The sequence below is a fragment of the Nerophis ophidion genome, linkage group LG19, assembly GCF_033978795.1.
Source record: "Nerophis ophidion isolate RoL-2023_Sa linkage group LG19, RoL_Noph_v1.0, whole genome shotgun sequence".
Classification (NCBI taxonomy): Eukaryota; Metazoa; Chordata; class Actinopteri; order Syngnathiformes; family Syngnathidae; genus Nerophis; species Nerophis ophidion.
Window position 1 is genome coordinate 20,319,112 of NC_084629.1, and position 21,919 is coordinate 20,341,030.

General features: G+C 42.1%; 1 protein-coding gene across 6 annotated transcripts in view; it reads left to right on the top strand.

Moving 5' to 3' along the window:
• Window positions 1-216: 216 nt before the first annotated feature.
• Window positions 217-21,919, top strand: part of LOC133538154 (oocyte zinc finger protein XlCOF6.1-like) — a 28,798-nt gene continuing 7,095 nt past the window's right edge. The window contains exons 1-4 of one of the 6 annotated variants that reach the window (XM_061879504.1): window positions 217-330; window positions 550-660; window positions 9,531-9,959; window positions 11,701-14,502. In XM_061879504.1, coding sequence (XP_061735488.1) covers window positions 9,659-9,959; window positions 11,701-12,869 — 1,470 coding nt within the window. In that variant the 5' untranslated portion in view covers window positions 217-330; window positions 550-660; window positions 9,531-9,658 and the 3' untranslated portion in view covers window positions 12,870-14,502. Of the gene's footprint in view, window positions 661-9,530; window positions 9,960-11,700; window positions 14,503-17,282; window positions 17,949-21,919 lie in introns of those variants that run through there. The other 5 variants (XM_061879502.1, XM_061879507.1, XM_061879503.1 and 2 more) reach the window with 5 other exon arrangements.

Sequence of the window (21,919 nt, forward strand, 5' to 3'; positions counted from 1 at the left end):
TCCTGGGGTCCAAAGACTATTCTGGGGTCAATGAAGTGTAATACTGTGAAATATAGATTTAAATACAACTTTGAGTAATACATGTATTACACATTTGACATTTGATGGCATTTGATGACATTGATGACTGCTGTTGACAGTAAAGCCACCAGTAACCGATAGGCGTGATGCACCTTTTAAATTATGGCTGCCACCCGCCAGAAAGCAAACGAAGAAGAAAGACTTGCTACGCCCACACAGAAAAAAGAAGAAGAACTCATGTATTGGACAAGACCCCGGACGTACCATAGCAGTGTGGTCTTTAAGACTACGTTAATCTCTCATGTTTACGTGTGTACTACTTCGTCTATTGTGTGACAAACTAGAATTTATTAATTCTTCGTGTCAGGATGAACCCGACTCGTCTAATTGAATTTTAAAGCTTCTCAGGCTAGCTTAGCTTAGCTTGCTAGCTAGTTAGCACAGCTTGCTCGCTGCTAAAAAGACACTCATAGCAGAGTCCTAGTGTGAGTGTAAAGTGTTCTGATTGTGTCAAAATGTGTGAAAAAGGTATAGCAGAGTACGAGGAGGAAGTATCTCGAACAAAAGCGGAGAAGGAGCGACAACGTCTACTACTGGACGCAGTTTTCCAGAAGCTTCCAGCTGTGTTGCACAGAACAGGTTTGTTTACTTCATACTCCCACGTGTTTACTAACTTTATATTTCATCATGAAAGAAAGCTTTCAACAACTTCGAAGTGGTGGAGCTTTGTCATGTGAAAGAAAGATAGGTCTGTGATTTAATTCCACATTTATTTGCACACACAAAACAGTCTTTCAATTTAGAAATGAAAAAATAACCGTCTTGAAGTTGTGTATTGCTCATCTCCACAAGTAAGTTACGGTGAAACTAAGCACACAATGGGGAGGACATTGATATACACATGAAGTACATATTGATTGATTGATTGATACTTTTATTAGTAGATTGCACAGTTCAGTACATATTCCGTACAATTGTCCACTAAATGGTAACACCCGAATAAGTTTTTCAACTTGTTTAAGTCGGGGTCCACGTTAATCAATTCATGGCATACAGTCGCGATCAACTGCGAAGAGGTGGCGACTTGTCAAGGGTGTACGCTGCCTTCCGCCTGATTGTAGCTGAGATAGGCACCAGCGCCCCCCGCGACCCCAAAGGGCATAAGCGGTAGAAAATGGATGGATTGATGGACAGTCGCGATCAAAAGTTTACATACACTTGTAAAGAAAATAATGTCACGACTGTCTTGAGTTCCAATAATTTCTACAAGTCTTATTTTTTGTGATAGAGTGATTGGAGCACATACTTGTTGGTCACAAAAAACATTCATAAAGTTTGGTTCTTTTATGAATTTATCATGGGTCTACTGAAAATGTAACCAAATCTGCCGGGTCAAAATTATTCTGTACATAAAGCAGAGTTAAAGGCCTACTGAAATGAGATTTTCTTATTTAAACGGGGATAGCAGGTCCATTCTATGTGTCATACTTGATTATTTTGCGATGTTGCCATATTTTTGCTGAAAGGATTTAGTAGAGAACATCGGCGATAAAGTTTGCAACTTTTGGTCGCTAATAAAAAAGCCTTGCCTTTACCGAAAGTAGCAGACGATGTGCGCGTGACGTCACTGGTTGTAGGGCTCCTCACCTCACATTGTTTATAATGTGAGCCTCCAGCAGAAAGAGCTATTCGGACCGAGAAAGCGACAATTCCCCCATTAATTTGAGCGAGGATGAAAGATTCGTGGATGAGGGAATTTAGAGTGAAGTACTAGAAAAAAAAAAGGCGATTGCAGTGAGAGCGATTCAGATGTTATTAGACACATTTCCTAGGATAATTCCCTTATCTGTCTATTGTTTTAGAGAGATTATACAGTACCTAAAGTCGGAAGGGTGTGGCCACAGGTGTGTAGACGCCAGAGTCTCTGAGGGAATTAAGTCACGCGCTGCAGCAGGACGAAGCTCCGCTGGCGTCTTTGGTAAGACCACAATTCTCCCCGACACTTGCCGGTTGTCATGTGGTTGGGATCCATGTTCGCTTGACCGCTCTGATCCATAGTAGAGCTTCACATTTGGGAATTTTAAACAAGGAAACACCGTGTGTTTGTGTGGCTAAAGGCTAAAAGTTTCCTACCTCCAACTTTCTACTTTGTCTTCTCCATTATTAATTGAACAAATTGCATAAGATTCAGCAACACAGATGTCCAGAATACTGTTTAATTATGCAATTAAAGTAGACTACTTATAGCTTGGATTGGGTTGGAAAATAATGTCCGCTACAACCCGAGACGTCAAACGCACGCGTCATCATACACGACACTTCGCGGGAAATTTTAAATTGCAATTTAGTAAACTAAAAAGGCTGTATTGGCATGTGTTGCAATGTTAATATTTTATCATTTATATTTAAACTATCAGACTGGGTGGTCAGTAGTAGTGGGTTTCAGTAGGCCTTTAATATTTGGTTACATATCCCTTGGCTGGCAGAGGGGTTAGTGCGTCTGCCTCACAATACGAAGGTCCTGAGTATTCCTGAGTTCAATCCTGGGCTCAAGATCTTTCGGTGTGGAGTTTGCATGTTCTCCCTGTGACTGCGTGGGTTCCCTCCGGGTACTCCGACTTCCTCCACCCCAAAGACATCCACCTGGGGATAGGTTGATTGGCAACACTAAATTGGCCCTATTGTGTGAATGTGAGTGTGAATGTTGTCTGTCTATCTGTGTTGGCCATGCGATGAGGTGGCGACTTGTCCAGGGTGTACACTGCCTTCCGCCCGATTTTGGCTGAGATAAGCTCCAGCGCCCCCCACGACCCCTAAGGGAATAAGCGGTAGAAAATGGATTGATGGATGTCCCTTGGCAAGTTTTACTGCAATAAAGTACCAATGATTGTCACACACCTAAGGTGTGGCGAAATGTGTCCTCTGCATTTGACCCATCCCCTTTTTCACCCCCTGGGAGGTGAGGGGAGCAATGGGCAGCAGCGGTGCTGCGCCTATGGCGCTTTTGGTAGCCATCCACAAGTTTTATGGTTGAATTTTTGACCACTCCTCTTGGCAAAATTGGTGCATTTCAGCTAAATGTGTTGGTTTTCCGATATGGACTTGTTTCTTTAGCATTGTCCACAGGTTTAAGTAAGGACTAAAACCTTAATTTTAACCTGATGTAGCCATCCATCCATCCATTTTCTACCGCTTATTCCCTTTTGGGGTCGCGGGGGGCGCTGGCGCCTATCTCAGCTACAATCAGGCGGAAGGCGGGGTACACCCTGGACAAGTCGCCACCTCATCGCAGGGCCAACACAGATAGACAGACAACATTCACACGTACATTCACACACTAGGGCCAATTTAGTGTTGCCAATTAACCTATCCCCAGGTGCATGTCTTTGGAAGTGGGAGGAAGCCGGAGTACCCGGAGGGAACCCACGCATTCACGGGGAGAACATGCAAACTCCACACAGAAAGATCCCGAGCCTGGATTTGAACCCAGGACTGCAGGAACTTTGTATTGTGAGGCAGACGCACTAACCCCTCTGCCACCGTGAAGCCATTCCTTTTGAAGTTTGTTTGACATTGTCCTTTTGGAACACCCACCTGCGCCCAAGACCCAACCTCTGGGCTGATGATTTTAGGTTGTCCTGAAGAATTTGGAGGTAATCCTCCTTTTTCATTTTCCCATTTAAAGCGCCAGTTCCATTGGCAGCAAAACAAGCTCAGAGCATAATACTACCACCACCATGCTTGACGCTGGGATTGGTGTTCCTGGGATTAAAGGCCTCACTTTTACTCCTCCAAACATACTGCTGGGTATTGTGGCCAAACAGCTCCATTTTTGTTTATTGTGATATCATATTGACAATGATAAGACCTTTTGGAGGAAAATTCTGTGGTCAAATGAAACAAAAATTTAGTTGTTTGGCCACAATACCCAGTAATATGTTTGGAGGAGAATAGGTGAGGCCTTTAATACCAGGAACACCAACTGCCAATGGATCTGGTGCTTTAAATAGGACAATGAAAAAGGAGGATTACCTCCAAATTCTTTAAAAAAAACCTAAAATCATCAGCCTGGAGGTTGGGTCTTGGGCACAGTTGGGTGTTCCAACAGGACAATGACCCCAAACATACGTCAAAAGTGGTAAAGGAATGGCTAAATCAGGCTAAAATTAAGGTTTTAGAATGGCCTTCCCAAAGTCCTGACTTAAACCTGTGGACAATGCTGAAGAAACAAGTCCATGCCAGAAAACCGACAAAATTAGCTGAACAGCACCAATTTTGCCAAGAGGAGTGGTCAAAAATTGAGTCCGAGTGGACCATGTTCCGAACCTCTATTGTCGAGGCGGCTGATTGGAGCTGTGGCCGCAAGGTTGTTGGTGCCTGTCGTGGCGGTAATCCCAGAACCCGTTGGTGGACACCAGCAGTGAGGGATGCCGTCAAGCTGAAGAAGGAGTCCTATCGGGTTCTTTTGGCTCATAGGACTCCGGAGGCAGTGGACGGGTACCGACGGGCCAAGCGGTGTGCAGCTTTAGCGGTCGCGGAGGCAAAAACTCGGACATGGGAAGATTTCGGGGAAGCCATGGAAAACGACTTCCGGACGGCTTCGAAGCGATTCTGGACCACCATACGGCGCCTCAGGAAGGGGAAGCAGTGCACTATCAACACCGTGTATGGTGCGGATGGTGTTCTGCTGACTTCGACTGCGGATGTTGCGGATCGGTGGAGGGAATACTTCGAAGACCTCCTCAATCCCACCAACACGTCTTTCTTTGAGGAAGCGGTGCCTGGGGAATCTGTAGTGGACTCTCCTATTTCTGGGGCTGAGGTCGCTGAGGTAGTTAAAAAGCTCCTCGGCGGCAAGGCCCCGGGGGTGGATGAGATCCGCCCGGAGTTCCTTAAGGCTCTGGATGCTGTGGGGCTGTCTTGGTTGACAAGACTCTGCAGCATCGCGTGGACATCGGGGGCGGTACCTCTGGATTGGCAGACCGGGGTGGTGGTCCCTCTCTTTAAGAAGGGGGACCGGAGGGTGTGTTCCAACTATCGTGGGATCACACTCCTCAGCCTTCCCGGTAAGGTTTATTCAGGTGTACTGGAGAGGAGGCTTCGCCGGATAGTCGAACCTCGGATTCAGGAGGAACAGTGTGGTTTTCGTCCTGGTCGTGGAACTGTGGACCAGCTCTATACTCTCGGCAGGGTTCTTGAGGGTGCATGGGAGTTTGCCCAACCAGTCTACATGTGCTTTGTGGACTTGGAGAAGGCATTCGACCGTGTCCCTCGGGAAGTCCTGTGGGGAGTGCTCAGAGAGTATGGGGTATCGGAATGTCTTATTGTGGCGGTCCGCTCCCTGTATGATCAGTGTCAGAGCTTGGTCCGCATTGCTGGCAGTAAGTCGGACACGTTTCCAGTGAAGGTTGGACTCCGCCAAGGCTGTCCTTTGTCACCGATTCTGTTCATAACTTTTATGGACAGATTTTCTAGGCGCAGTCAAGGCGTTGAGGGGTTCCGGTTTGGTGGCCACGGGATTAGGTCTCTGCTTTTTGCAGATGATGTAGTCCTGATGGCTTCATCTGGCCGGGATCTTCAGCTCTCACTGGATCGGTTCGCAGCCGAGTGTGAAGCGACCGGAATGAGAATCAGCACCTCCAAGTCCGAGTCCATGGTTCTCGCCCGGAAAAGGGTGGAGTGCCATCTCCGGGTTGGGGAGGAGACCCTGCCCCAAGTGGAGGAGTTCAAGTACCTAGGAGTCTTGTTCACGAGTGGGGGAAGAGTGGATCGTGAGATCGACAGGCGGATCGGTGCGGCGTCTTCAGTAATGCGGACGTTGTATCGATCCGTTGTGGTGAAGAAGGAGCTGAGCCGGAAGGCAAAGCTCTCAATTTACCGGTCGATCTACGTTCCCATCCTCACCTATGGTCATGAGCTTTGGGTCATGACCGAAAGGATAAGATCACGGGTACAAGCGGCCGAAATGAGTTTCCTCCGCCGGGTGGCGGGGCTCTCCCTTAGAGATAGGGTGAGAAGCTCTGCCATCCGGGAGGAGCTCAACGTAAAGCCGCTGCTCCTCCACATCGAGAGGAGCCAGATGAGGTGGTTCGGGCATCTGGTCAGGATGCCACCCGAACGCCTCCCTAGGGATGTGTTTAGGGCACGTCCAGCTGGTAGGAGGCCACGGGGAAGACCCAGGACACGTTGGAAAGACTATGTCTCCCGGCTGGCCTGGGAACGCCTCGGGATCCCCCGGGAAGAGCTAGACGAAGTGGCTGGAGATAGGGAAGTCTGGGCTTCCCTGCTTAGGCTGCTGCCCCCGCGACCCGACCTCGGATAAGCGGAAGATGATGGATGGATGGATGGATGGAGTGGTCAAAAATTCAACCAGAAGCTTGTGGATGGCTACCAAAAGCGCCTTATTGCAGTGAAACTTGCCAAGGGACATGTAACCCAATATTAACATTGCTGTATGTATACTTTTGACCCAGCAGATTTGGTCACATTTCCAGTCGACCCATAATGAATTCATAAAAGAACCACACCTCATGAATGTTTTTTAATGACCAACAAGTATGTGCTCCAATCACTCTATCACAAAAATATAAGACATGTAGAAATTATTTGAAACTCAAGACAGCCATGATATTATGTTCTTTACAAGTGTATTTTAACTTTTGATCGCGACTGTATATGTAAGAATTGTGTTAAATCAACAATACAGTTTGGTATAATCTAGAAGGAAAAATACAATTATACAGGATAACGGTTGGAACTTATTTCGCTATCTTAATGCTAACATACAATTGAAAATACTACAGGCCACCGGAATGCAGTTTTGTCTTGGTGGTGGAGACATCACAGCACACTTTAAGATGGAAGCAAAGACAGATGTTTTGTATTCCTCTGTGTCAACTTGTCGCTTTGAACAACTGCCAGTCTGTGCACTAAACGCAGTCCTGGAGCACAGAAGCTGCATCATTGGGCCACGAAGTGACACTCCTTAATCTGGGTCTGGACTTTTCACCAGATGTGGTTGTGGAACATGTGGTGTGGTGTGGTTGGAGGACGGCTATGTTTGTAGGGATGGGTACAGAATTAGGTACTTTTATAGGTAATGGCTAAAGTACACTATATTGCCCAAAGTATTTGCCCACCTGCCTTGACTCACATATGAAATTGAAGTGCCATCCCATTCCCAACCTAAAGGGTTCAATATGATATCGGTCCACCTTTTGCAGCTGTTATAGCTTCAGCTCTTCTGGGAATTTTGTCCACAAGGTTGCAGTGTGTGTTTATAGGAATTTTCGACCAGTCTTCCAAAAGCGCATAAGTGTGAGGTCACACACTGATGTTGGTCGAGAAGGCCTGGCTGTCAGTCCCTGTTCCAATTCATCCCAAAGTTGTTCTATCGGGTTTAGGTCAAGACTCTTTAATAATAATATGTTTCTTTCACTGCAACTAAGGGGCCAAGCCCAACTCCCAGAAAACAACCCCACAACATAATTCCTCCTACACCAAATTTCACACTTGGCACAATGCAGTCCGAAATGTACCATTCTCCTGGCAACCTCCAAACCCAGACTCGTCCATCACATTGCCAGATGGAAAAGCGTGATTCATCAGTCCAGAGAATGCATCACCACTGCTCTAGAGTCCAGTGGCGACATGCTTTACACCACTGTATCCGGCGCTTTGCATTGGACTTGGTTATATATGGCTTAGATACAGCTGTTCGGCCATATATCAGACATAGGCCAGCTCGGAAGGGCTCGTGACTGGAAAATGCCGGTGGATCTTGATCAAAAGCTCTGCTTTCCTTCAGAGATAGCCAGATCAAACCTCAGACCAGACCTTGTGCTCTGGTCCTCCTCACTGCATATTGTGTATATAATAGAACTCACGGTTCCCTGGGAGGCTGCTGTGGAGGAGGCCTTCGAACGCAAAAGCCTTAAGTACACCGAACTGGCAGCTGATGCTGAGCAGAATGGATGGAAAGCCAAGGTCTGCCCAGTGGAAGTTGGCTACAGAGGTTTTGTGGGCCGGACAACAATCAGGTTGCTTAAGGACATTGGAGTTCGAGGCCAAACCCTGTGAAACACCATCAAAGCCCTCTCAGTATTAGCAGAGACAGCCAGACAGTGGCTATGGGTGAACAGGAGAGACACCATCTGGAGATCTAGTAAGACCTACATCACATAATGGTTAAAAGCAGAGGGGGGCTCACCTGGGACGCCAGGTGTTGCTGATGAGCTCTCTGGAGGTGAAACGCCGGTGAAGGAGGGTGCCCACCTGATGACCCCAATGAAGCTGACAACCATTCCCTTTCCTCCTCTCTGTCCCCCATCTTGGAATCCCACCCAACCAGGTCCAACACCACAGCGGTTCTGAAGCAGCTCTGAAGGAGGTAACCTATTATTTCCACTCTACTCAGGTTATTTTGTATCATGGGATTGTACTATCTAGTCCTAAAATTGAACTATATGGCTTAGATACAGCTGTTCGGCCGTGGAAACCCATTTCATGAAGCTCTCTGCCTACTGTACGTGGGCTAATTGGAAGTTCACATAAAGTTTGGAGCTCTGTAGCAACTGACTGTGCAGAAAGTCGACGACCTCTTTGCACTATATGCTTCAGCATCCGCTGACCCCTCTCTGTTAGTTTACGTGGCCTACCACTTTGTGGGTGAGTTGCTGTTGTTCCCAAACTCTTTCATGTTCTTATAATAAATCTGATAGCCAATTAATCATCAGGTTGTAAACCTTCGAACCACAGAAACAGGGATGTTAACAATGTGATTACACAGGTATTTTCAAACAATGTTTTACAAATGCTTTTAAACTTCTCAATAATGTTTTAAACTTTCTATATATTGTTTTAACTTTTAGCAAGACTGAAACATGAAATCATCCTTTAACTTTGCATTATAATTTTGTACTTTTAAGTTTAAACATTACACCATAAGCTTTGACTTTAAACCTTTTAACTTTAACCATTTGTCATTTTAACTTTAACTTTAACGGTTTAACATTTTAACTTAAGCTTTAAACTTTTACATGTGCTTTAAACTTTAAAAAACAACTTGCTTTTAACTGGTCAAACACAGTATACAATCAATGCTCAAAGTAAAATTCAGTAATGCAGTGGTTCAATTTGAACCCAGCAGATCAAACAAACAAATAAGGATAGTTGAGTAAGCAAATTAAGAAGCTTGCAGGTACAAGTTACGCATATCTGTCTGTTGCTGTCCTCCCTTGCAAGCAGCTTGTTTTTGTGAATGAGTGACTGAACCTCCATTCCTTTTCAGGCGCCTTCAATCGGTAATTTGGCGGCCATTTTCCCTTGGCATTCTGGGAATTGAAGTTCTCAATGGTTTTGACCATTTAGTTTCCCACCTAGTAGGGCATGTATTGACACTTGAGTGACACTTCTGAGTTTTTAACTTCACATGTAATATTTTCATAACTCATGTAATATTTAAAATGTGAAAAGTCTGAGTTAAAATGTGTTGGTTTTGGGTCATGTAGATGTTCAGCAGCTAATTGGACGTCAGAAAGAAAGTCTCCCTGAGTCGCAGGGGGGGAACTACACTTTGGAGGAAGATCTACAGCACCCATATATCAAAGAGGAAGAGGAAGATCAACAGCCCCCTTACATGAAAGAGGAAGATCAAAAGCCCCATCATTTCAAAGAGGAAGATCAACATTCCCCCAATCTTAAAAAGGAAGAGGAGGCTCCTCAGCCCCCCCACATTAAAGAGGAAATTGAGGATCTCCAGGCCCCTCATGTTAAAGAGGAAGAGGAGCCACACTCTCCCTACATTAAAGAGGAGGGAGAGTGTCTTCTAGGGCAGGATGAGGCTGATCTCACCAAGTTTCCACTGACTGTTGTCTATGTGAAGACTGAAGACCATGAAGACAAACCACCTGAGTCCTCACAGCTTCATCACAGTCCAAGTATGTACAAACCCTGTTTCCATATGAGTTGGGAAATTGTGTTAGATGTAAATATAAACGGAATACAATGATTTGCAAATCATTTTCAACCCATATTCGGTTGAATATGCTACAAAGACAACATATTTGATGTTAAAACTGATAAACATGTTTTTCTTGTTGCAAATAATCATTAACTTTAGAATTTCATGCCAGCAACACGTGACAAAGAAGTTGGGAAAGGTGGCAATAAATACTGATTAAGTTGAGGAATGCTCATCAAACACTTATTTGGAACATCCCACAGGTGTGCAGGCTAATTGGGAACAGGTGGGTGCCATGATTGGGTATAAAAGCAGCTTCCATGAAATGTTAAGGAATTCACAAACAAGGATGAGGCGAGGGCCACCAATTTGTAAGCAAATTGTCGAACAGTTTTAGAACAATATTTCTCAACGAGCTATTGCAAGAAATTTAGGGATTTTATCATCTACGGTGCGTAAAATCATCAAAAGGTTTAGAGAATCTGGAGTAATCACTGCACGTTAGCGATGATATTACGGACCTTTGATCCCTCAGGTAGTACTGCATCAAAAACCGACATCGGTGTGTAAAGGATATCACCGCATGGGCTCAGGAATACTTCATAAAACCACTGTCAGTAACTACAGTTGTTCGCTACATCTATAAGTGCAAGTTAAAACTCTACTATGCAAAGCGAAAGCCATTTATCAACAACACCCAGGAATGCCGCGGGCTTCGCTGGGCCCGAGCTCATCTAAGATGGACTGATGCAAAGTGGAAAAGTGTTCTGTGGTCTGACGAGTCCACATTTCAAATTATATTTGGAAACTGTGGACGTGGTGTCTTCCGGAACAAAGAGGAAAATAACCATCCGGATTGTTATAGGCGCAAAGTTCAAAAGCCAGCATCTGTGAAAGTATAGGGCTGTATTAGTGCCCAAGGCATGGACCATACAGGTTTTGGAGCAACATATGTTGTCATCCAAGCAACATTATCATGGACGCCCCTGCTTATTTCTGCAAAACAATGCCAAGCCACATGTTACAACAGCGTGGTTTCGTAGTAAAAGAGTGCGGGTACTTTCCTGGCCCACCTGCAGTCCAGACATGTCTCCCATCGAAAATGTGTGGCGCATTATGAAGCATGAAATATGACAACAAAACCCCGGACTGTTGAACAATTTAAGCTTTACATTAAGCAAGAATGGTAAATAATTCCACTTTCAAAGCTTCAACGATTAGTTTTCTCAGTTCCCAAACGTTTATTGAGTGTTGTTAAAAGAAAATGTGATGTAACACAGTGGTGAACATGCCCTTTCCCAACCACTTTAGCACCTGTTGCAGCCAAAAAATTCGAAGTTAATTATTATTTGCAAAAAAAATAAAGTTTATGAGTTTGAACATCAAATGTCTTGTCTTTGTAGTGCATTCAATGGATTATGGGTTGAAAAGGATTTGCGAATCATTGTATTCCTTTTATATTTACATCTAACACAATGTCCCAACTCATATGGAAACGGGGTTTGTAAATGAGAGAAGCATCTTACCTGATTGTAATTAAAAGCTAGTTTGTGTCCCATCTAAGCAGCCAACCTTAGCAAGGACAAATTGTCCTTAAATCACAATAACCAACATATAATTTATTAAATTAGATTTATACGTTGCTTTTAAAACAATACCTTGTAAAAAAACATTTTTTAAACCATCATCATCCACAAAAATTTGTATTTGTCCTCCAGACGTCCAGCAGCTGATTGGTCATCAAGAAAAACCTCTCTCTCTGTTGCTGGAGGTGTGCTGCCCTTTTAAGCAGGAGGATCCAAAATCCCCCAACATTAAAGAGGAAAAGGAGAAAGTCTGTATCAATCAGAAGGAGGTTGATCTCACCAATTTTCCACTGACTGTTGACTCTGTGAAGAGTGAAAACCATGAAGACAAACCACCTGAGTCCTCACAGCTTCAACACAGTCCAAGTGAGGAGAAGAGAAAGGTGGAGCCTCCAAGCAGCAGCTCACCACAACACGTGACAACAGAAGGTGATGGAGACCACTGTGGAGGATCACAAGCAGATAACCTCTTAGCTGCACTATCAGATAGTGAGGACTCAACATCACAGGTTAATGTAAATATGGAATCACACACCGAGGAAAAAACTTTCAGTTGTTCGAATTGCAATACAATATTCTCCCAAAAACTTTATTTGGAAAGACACATTAGAACCCATAAATTAGAAAAACATTTCAGTTGTTCTGTTTGCGGTAAAATATTCTCCCAAAAACGTTACATGAAAAGACACATTAGAACCCATACATTAGAAATGCATTTCAGTTGTTCAGTTTGCGATAAAATATTCTCCCAAAAACGTTATATGCAAATACACATGTTAACACATACAGGAGAAAAACCCTTTAGTTGTTCAGTTTGTGCGAAATGCTTTGTTAAAAACGCTGATTTGACTCGACACATGCGAACACACACAGGAGAAAAACCTTTCATTTGCTCAAACTGCAGCAAAAGGTTTGCTCAAAGGGGAACGATGCTGTCACACATGAGAACACACACAGGAGACAAACCTTTCAGTTGTTCAGATTGCGGTAAAATATTCTCCGAAAAACGTTATCTTAAAATACACATGAGAACGCACATAGTAGAAAAACCTCTCAGTTGTCTAGTGTGTGGTAAAAGATACACGGATAAATGTAAAATGCAAAGACACATTAGAACGCACACAGAAGAAAAACCTTTCAGCTGTTCAGTTTGCGAAAAAAAATTCTCCGAAAAACGTTACATGAAAGTGCACATGAGTACACACACAGGAGAAAAACCTTTCAGTTGTTCAGTGTGCGATAAAAGCTACACTAACAAACGCAACATGCAAATACACATGAGAGCACATACAGGAAAATGACTTTCCTTTTTGGAAGTCTTCTTTGATTGGACTCCTGCTGAGTCATTAATGGTCTACTGCAGGGCTTCTCTAAAGTCTGGACTGTGTTCCAGATCCAAATTACAAGTCAGTCTGGACCCAGTGGGGTCCCAGCCACCTCACCTTATGTAAATAATATTAAAGCACTATCAAGTTTATTGCAGGTTCTGGTTAAAAGATAAATCAATAAATTGTTTCTAATGTTGAATTCAATTTTTTTTAATATGATTCACAAGCTACTTTAAAAGGGAACTGCAGTTTTTGGGGGAATTGTGCATATAATTTGCAATCTCTGTGTGAGAAGCACACCTGTTTTTCTCTTCTTTTATGCACTCCAGTTTGTGAATAAACACGAGCAAGAGTCAGCTGACAATGGAACCAATAGGATTCGCTCTGTTCTGCCTAAAAAGTGCTCTAAAAACCTATTTCAGCATGTTATATTCTCGCTGTAAGTATACACGTAATGTAGTGACAGACACATTCATAATAACATGTACATTTGAGGTATTTTGCTCCTTTTAAGCATACGGCGGTGTGTTTAACAGAACGCACCACAACGTTTGCTATTTCCTTCAACAATAACAAGACTACTGATCATGGCAGACTTCATGAGCACCAACAATGACTCTTTTGGGACGAATTATGAACCAAAACCTTATTTTTTGGAGCATGAGTACACAAATAATGAAATACAAGTTGTATAAGTAAGTAGCAGCATTGCTAAGTGTTAAGCATGAAGTACCAACTACGAACATAATAAAACAATCACTCACTGTACAATGTCTGCTCTCAGTGGGATACCGACTGATGGTATGTTTATATCTTCATGTTTAGATGAAGAATTAATCATAGTCCTCATGCAGGTAGAACAGTTTAAAAAAAGTGTGGGGGGGGGGGGATCCTCTATTTGTATCTTTCTTGTGATCTCCTTGTCTAAGTTGACCAACTTCTTGGTTGATGGCAACAACATTTTACTGTAGGCATGATTTATAATCTACAATTAACTTTCACCAACTCAGAGGCGATGCAGCACCTCAGTACGTCAATAGCTGCATAAGCTAGTTAGCTAAATGTGATCAAGGCACCACTAAAAGTAGCTCTTTGGCGTCAGCGCTAACAACAATATCGCAAATACTTGTTTAATATTCGGTCATGACATATAGCTGGGAGTATTGTTGGCAGTTTTTGAATGTTTTTGGGAGTGCTATATGCCTGCAATACAGCTGCAGTGTAATCCACCTCGTACTTGCTGCATATTGCAAATTATAATGCATAAATAAAGAAAAACTAAGTGTTCTTGTCCTACATAAGGATTGTGAATGCTCGGTAAAATTCCAAATAAGTGCAGTTTCCCTTTAAAGATAACTGTCATAATATTTTCACTTTCAGCAAATACATATATTTTTTCATTCCTTCTTGTTTGACTTTTTTGAATGAGTGAATTTACTAAGTAATAACTCTATGGGATGTGTGGGGAGGTTCATTGGGCTAAATTACTTTTTTTTTTTTTTTATCAACAATGTCCTGTTTAGTGTGTGCGTGTCTCAGTAAAGTGTAATAGTGTGAAAACTAAGTGTAAAAACAGAAATTAGAATATTAAATGTGTTATACATTTAACGGGGACCCCTCTGAATTGTTTTCTTATGTATTTGATGACATTGTCTTCTTGTTTCCAAACACATTGAAATTCACTAGACTAGGCAGCTAGATATAACTTACATGCTGCATACTCCGGTGCAGTAGGTGGCGATATGGACTATTTAAATTATGGCTGCAACCCGCCAGAAACGTTGAAGAAGAAGAAAGCAGACTGAGAACTGAGAAAGCTAAAACATAGAAAAAAGGCCACCCAGACAGCCCAACCCAAAACAGGAGGTGTGGTGCCCAGGAAAACAAGGGACAACCGGCCCCATGCAGCCAGGCCAGCCAGGGACGGGGACACCAGACAGGATTACTGTGCTGCCCAGCAGGACCAGCGGCGCGCCATAAAAAGACGTGCCCAACAAAAGACAAGGCACGGGTGAAGCAGGGGACAGCCAGCCCCCAAGCCAGCGAGAGACCACACTGCACGCGGGCAACTGGAGCCCCAACAGCCCACCCCCCCTCGGGAGAGCACGGCGGAGCCCGTCCCACCCAAGTCAGCCGCTGGAGGACCGCACAGCACAAGGCCACGGGAACCACCCACCCCACCGGCCTGGACCCCAACGATGCAGATAGAGCATCCAACAACGGCTCTGAAACTGCTTGGGATCCTCCCCTTGGTTGATCCTGCCAGTAGCATATGCTTGTCTCAAAGATTAAGCCATGCAAGTGCAAGTGCAAACGAGTTTGACAGTGAAACTGCCAATGGCTCATTAAATATATATATTTTTAAATATGTATATATATAAATATATATATATATATATATATATATATATATATATATATATATATATATATATATATATCTTAATATCAAAGGGAATAAGCAGTAGAAATGTATATATATATATATGTATGTATATATATATATATATAAATATATAGTGTATATATGTATATATATACATATATACTGTATATATATGTTTGTATATATATATATATACATATATACTGTATATATGTATATATATATATACATACATATATACTGTATATATGTATATAATATATATATATATATATATATATATATATATATATATCAAAGGGAATAATCAGTAGAAATGGATATATATATATATATATATATATATATATATATAGCTTAATATCAAAGGGAATAAGCGGTAGAAATGTATGTATGTATATATATATATATATATATATATATATATATATATATATATATATATATATATATATATATATATATATATATATATATATATGAGTGTTAATTCTGTCTGTCTATCCGTGTTCGCCCTGCGATTTGTCCAGGGTTTAAGCTATGGCGTCACATTAGTGCCAAAAATCCAAGCGCATAAAAACTGTTATCGCGCGCTGATTCTCCACTTCGTGCGCCTGCGCGACACTCTTTTGCGCGCGTGCGGCGCCTTTTCTCGTGCGCGATGTGTCTTTGAGCGTGCGCGCGGCGTCTTTTTGCGTGCGCGCGGTGCCAATGTTTTGGCACTTTGTGGGCGGTTATTCTTACACGGCCCCTCCTTTCTGATTGGTCAAGCAAGAATTGCTCAGGGCCAATCAGAAGTATAGCAGGGCGGGTCATCGTCAATATGTATCAAAATAATACAGCTCTTGTCGACAAACAAATTCTAAAAAGTCCAAATTTAGTGGAGTTGTGGAAAACGCCAATTGAATTTTATCTAAAAGTCTTTGAAGAAGGTAATGTCTCATCTGTTGAGAGAACATCACATAGTTAATGAAGTTTTAAGATATCTCTATTTTCATACACATACACCCAGTCCACAGATGTCAGTCAATGATGGAAATTATATTTTCAAATATGTTTTCTTTCCTCACTTGTCTGTTTTAAAAAATATATTTTTATTTATCTAATATTTGCATATGTAAATATTGAATGTATGCCACAATGGGGGACTATTAATTTTCTTTCCTCTATCTACTTTAAGTTTACACCAGAGTCTACCTGAACCCACTTATCTGTGCGTACCACATGATTAGCATATGGGCCTAATTATTGATGTTATGATTGCAATTACTATTTTAGTAGAATATTGAATGACAGGTTATCGCTACAATTAATGATTATGGTTTTAATATTACTATGAAAAGTATTTATGTTTCTGCAAACAACTCAAACTATGGAAAATTAGATATCAGCCCAAACCAGTACAGATGGCAGAGTTAAAAATATGTATTTAAAAAAACAAAAAAAAAAGCTAGCTCCATACATTAGGCAAATTAAATCTGAGAGATAATAGTGTAAGACTTACTTGTTCAGCCATGATAGCCCCATGAAAACCTGACATTTATAACAATTCAACCCGTTTGGAAATGGGTTGAAAATTGAGCAAGTTATGGTTATTTAAATAGTACATTTCTTGACGGGGCTTCACGGTGGCAGAGGGGTTAGTGCGTCTGTCTCACAATACGAAGGTCCTGCAGTCCTGGCTTCAAATCCAGGCCCGGGATCTTTCTGTGTGGAGTTTGCATGTTCTCCCCGTGAATGCGTGGGTTACCTCCGGGTACTCCGGCTTCCTCCCACTTCCAAAGACATGCACCTGGGGATAGGTTGATTGGCAACACTAAATTGGCCCTAGTGTGTGAATGTGAGTGTGAATGTTGTCTGTCTATCTGAGGTAAGATGGCCGCCACGTCACCATTGACTGACAGCGCTCAGAGCCAATCAGAAAGAAGGGGGCGTCCAACCATTCCCGCCCCCAAAGTGCCAAAACAAACATGAGAGCGCGAGGAGAGGTGCCAGACCAAGACGGAGCGCACAGATATAGGCACCGCACGCGCGCAAAAAGGCGAATCGCGTGCGCAAAATGGCACCGTGCGCAAAAGGGTGTCGCGCGCGAAGTGAAGAATCCGTTTCGCGATAACAGTTTTTATGCGCTTGGATTTTTGGCCCGATTGTAGCTGAGATAGGCTCCAGCGAAATGGATGGATAGATGGATGGGATGGATACATACTCCGGTACAGTAGGTGGCGGTATGCGCCTTATAAGTTACGGCTTTAACACGCCAGAAAACTAAGAGAAGAGGAACATGATTGGCTACTGAGACGGACATAACGCCACAGTGTGCTCTTCAAGTCTACGTTATTCCTTCATTTCCTCGTGTGTGCTGTTTGGTCCGTCGTGTGGCAAACTACTATTTATTAATTTCTCGTGTCAAGATAAACTTGACTCATCTCCATGAACTTTGATTCTTCTCGGGCTAGCGTAATTTTGCTTGCTTGCTGCTAACAAAGAGAGGCGGGAGTTGTGAACATTGTCAGCAGAAATCACGTGTGAGTGTAAAGTGTTGCGATTGTGTGGAAAGTAGCAAAGTACGAGGAATAACTTTATAGAAAAAAAGAGGGGAACGAGCGACGACGTCAACGACTGGACGCTGTTTTCAAGAAGCCTCAAGTTGTGTTGACACAGAACAGGTTTGTTTACTAACTTTATATTTCATCATTAACATCAAAAACACTTGGAACTACATTACCGAGTGGGCGAGCTTTGTCAAGAAGTGAAAGTAAAATTGATGGCTATGGATCCATCCATCCTTCATCTTCCGCTTATCCGAGGTCGGGTCGCGGGGGCAGCAACCTAAGAAGGGAAGCCCAGACTTCCCTCTCCCCAGCCACTTCGTGTAGCTCTTCCCGGGGTATCCTGAGGCGTTCCCAAGCCAGCCGGGAGAAACAGTCTTCCCAACGTGTCCTGGGTCTTCCTATGGCTATGGATGTTTTTTTGAATTGCACACACACTTCCAAGTAGGGACAAGCGATAGGAAGTGGATGGACCTAAAAGTAGGCTGGCTTTGGAGGAGCTCCATGCTTTGGGTCTTAAATCTCCCCAGCGCCTTTTCCAGCCTCTCCAGGGAGGTAACACGGATTAAAGGCCTACTACTACCCACCACGCAGTCTGAAAGTTTATATATCAATGATGAAATATTAACATTGCAACACATGCCAATACGGCTTTTTTAGTTTACTAAATTGCAATTTTAAATTTCCCGGGAGTTTCGTCTTGAAAACGTTGTGTAATGATGACGTTTACGCAAGACGTCACAGGTTTTAAGGAAATATGAGCGCTGCACACACACATAGCTAAAAGTCGTCTGCTTTAACGCCATAATTACACAGTATTTTCGAGATCTGTGTTGCTGAATATTTTGCAATTTGTTCAATTAATATTGGAGAAGTCACAGTAGAAAGATGGAGTTGGAAGCTTTAGCCTTTAGCCACACAAACACACGGTGATTCCTTGTTTAAAATTCCTGGAGGTGAAAATTTACTATGGATCAGCGCGCAGTCAAGCGAACATTAAACACGACGGATTGTCAACCACCAGGTTTTGGTGAGAAAATTGTGGTTAAAAGTCGCTTCTTACCGGAGAAAAGCTGAGCTTGTGCCGTCCATAGCTGCCGTTGACTCCCTGAGACACTGCGCGTCAAGTCACCCGTGGAGACACCCTTCTGACTATCAGGTACTATTTAACTCACTAAAAGACTAGCAACACAATAGAAAGATAAGAGATTTCCCAGAATTATCCTCGTAAATGTCTCTAAAAACATTGGAATCCGTCCCAATACAATCGCGTTTTTTTTTTTTTTACTTGTTTATTTTATTTTTTTTTTCTAGTCCGTCGCTATCCATCCATCCATTTTCTACCGCTTATTCCCTTTTGGGGTTGCGGGGGGCGCTATTGCCTATCTCAGCTACAATCGGGCGGAAGGCGGGGTACACCCTGGAGAAGTCGCGACTTCATCGCAGTCTGTCGCTATCAATATCCTCAAACACAAATCTTTCATCCTCGCTCAAATTAATGGGGAAATTGTCATTTTCTCGGTCCGAATAGCACTTTTTGTTGGAGGCACCCATTAAAAATAATGTGAATATGTGAGGAGCCCCCACACGTGTGACGTCATCGTCTGCAACTTCCGGTAGAGGCAGGGCATTTCTCTTAACACCGAAAGTTGGGAACTTTATCATGGATGTTTTCTACTAAATCCTTTCAGCAAAAATATGGCAATATCGCGAAATGATCAAGTAAAACACAAATTGAACGGACCTGCTAGCCCCGTTTAAATAATGAAATCTCATTTCAGTAGGCCTTTAAACAATCTCCTTTCACACGAGTGTAGTTCAAAAACAATCCATGTCCACATTAAAATAAACATTCCCCAACTGTCATTCACATTTGATTGATTGATTGAAACGTTTATTAGTAGATTGTACAGTACAATACACATTCCATACAGTTGACCACTAAATGGTAACACCCGAATACGTTTTTTAACTTGTTTAAGTCGGGGTCCACGTTAATCAATTCATGCCCACAAAAGCTGACTGGATGGCGATATAATATCTGTACAATCTTGTGAACTTTATATTTAAAATCAATATAGTTAGATATTACATGTACAATTACGTGTACGTTATATTTAAAATCAGTATAGTTAGATATTACATGTACATTTACGTGTACGTTGTATTTAAAATCAATATAGTGATATATTACGAGCACAATCTTGTGTAGTTAACATTCAAAATCAATAGAGTCATGTATTACATGTACAATCATGTGTACAGTATATTTTAAAACAATGAAGTGATATATTACATGTACAACCTTGTGTACGTAATATTCAAAACTAATATAGTGACATTACCTGTACAATCATGTGTACATTTTATTTAAAAACAATATAGTGACATATTGCATGTAAAATCATGTGTGTTTTATTTAAAATAAATATAGTGGTATATTACATCTACAATCATGTGTACGTTATGTTTAAAATATAGCGGTATAACTATTATAATCTTGTATACTTTACATTTCAAATCAATATTGTGATACATTTCATGTACATTTATGTGTACGTTGTATTTAAAATCAATAGATCGCTGTATTACATGTACAATCTTGTGTACTTGATATTCAAAACCAATATAGCGATATATTACATGTAAAATCATGTGTACGCTTTATTTAAAATCACTATAGTGATATATTACATCTACAAACCCCAAAACGAGTCAAGTTGGCACATTGTGTAAATGGTAAATGAAAACAGAATACAATGATTTGCAAATCCTTTTCAACTTATATTCAGTTGAATAGACTGCAAAGACAAGAAATGTAACCTTCGAACTGGAAAACTTTTATTTTTAGCAAATGTTGTCTCATTTGAAATTTGATGCCTGCAACCTATTTTAAAAAAGCTTGCACAAGTGGCAAAAAGACTGAGAAAGTTGAGGAATGCTCATCAAATACTTATTTGGAAAATCCCACAGGTGAACAGGCTAATTGGGAACATGTAGGGGCCATGCTTGGGTATGAAAGCAGCTTCTATGAAATGCTCAGTCATTCACAAACAAGGATGGGGCAAAAGTCACCACTTTGTGAACTAATGCGTGAGCAAATTGTCCAAACGTTTAAGAACAATATTTCTCAACGACCTATTGCAAAGAATTTAGGGATTTCACCATCTAAGGTATGTAATATTGTCGAAAGGTTCAGAGAATCTGGAGAAATCACTGCACGTAACATTGAATGCCCCTGACTTTGGATCCCTCATACTGCATGAAAAAGCAACATCAGTGTGTAAATGATATCACCACATAGGTACAGGAACACTTCAGAAAACCCCTTTCAGTCACTACATCTGTAAGTGCAGGTTAAAACTGTACTATGCAAAGCCAAAACCATTTATCAACAGCACCCAGAAACGCCGCTAGCTTCGCTGGGGACCGAGCTCATCTAAGATGGACTGATGCAAGGTAGAAAAGTGTTCTGTGGTCTAACAAGCCCACGTTTCAAATTGTTTTTGGAAACTGTGGACGTTGAGTCCTCCGGAACAAAGAGGAAAAGAACCATCCGGATTGTTATAGGCGCAAAATATGGTATAGGGGTGTATTAGTGCCCAAGGCATGGGTAACTTACACATCTGTGAAGGCACTAATAATGATGTACATACAGGTTTTGGTACATACAGGTTTTGGAGCAACATATGTTGCCATCCAAGCAACGTTATCATGGACGCCCCTGTTTATTTCAGCAAGACAATGCCAAGCCATGTGTTACAACAGCGTGGCTTCATAGTAGAAGAGTGTGGGTACTAGACTGGCCCGCCTGTAGTCCAGACCTGTCTCCCTTTAAAAATGTGTGACACAATATGAAGAGTAAAATACCACAATGTAGACCCCGGACTGTAGAACAACTTAAGCTGTACATCAAACAAGAGTGGGAAAGAATTCCATCCGAAAAGCTTCAAAAATTGGACTTCCCAGTTCCCAAACGTTTACTGACTGTTGTTGAAAGGAAAGGCAATGTAACACAATGGTAAAAATGCCCCTGTGACAATGTTTTTAGCAATGTGTTGCTGCCATTAATTAAAAAAAAAAAAAAG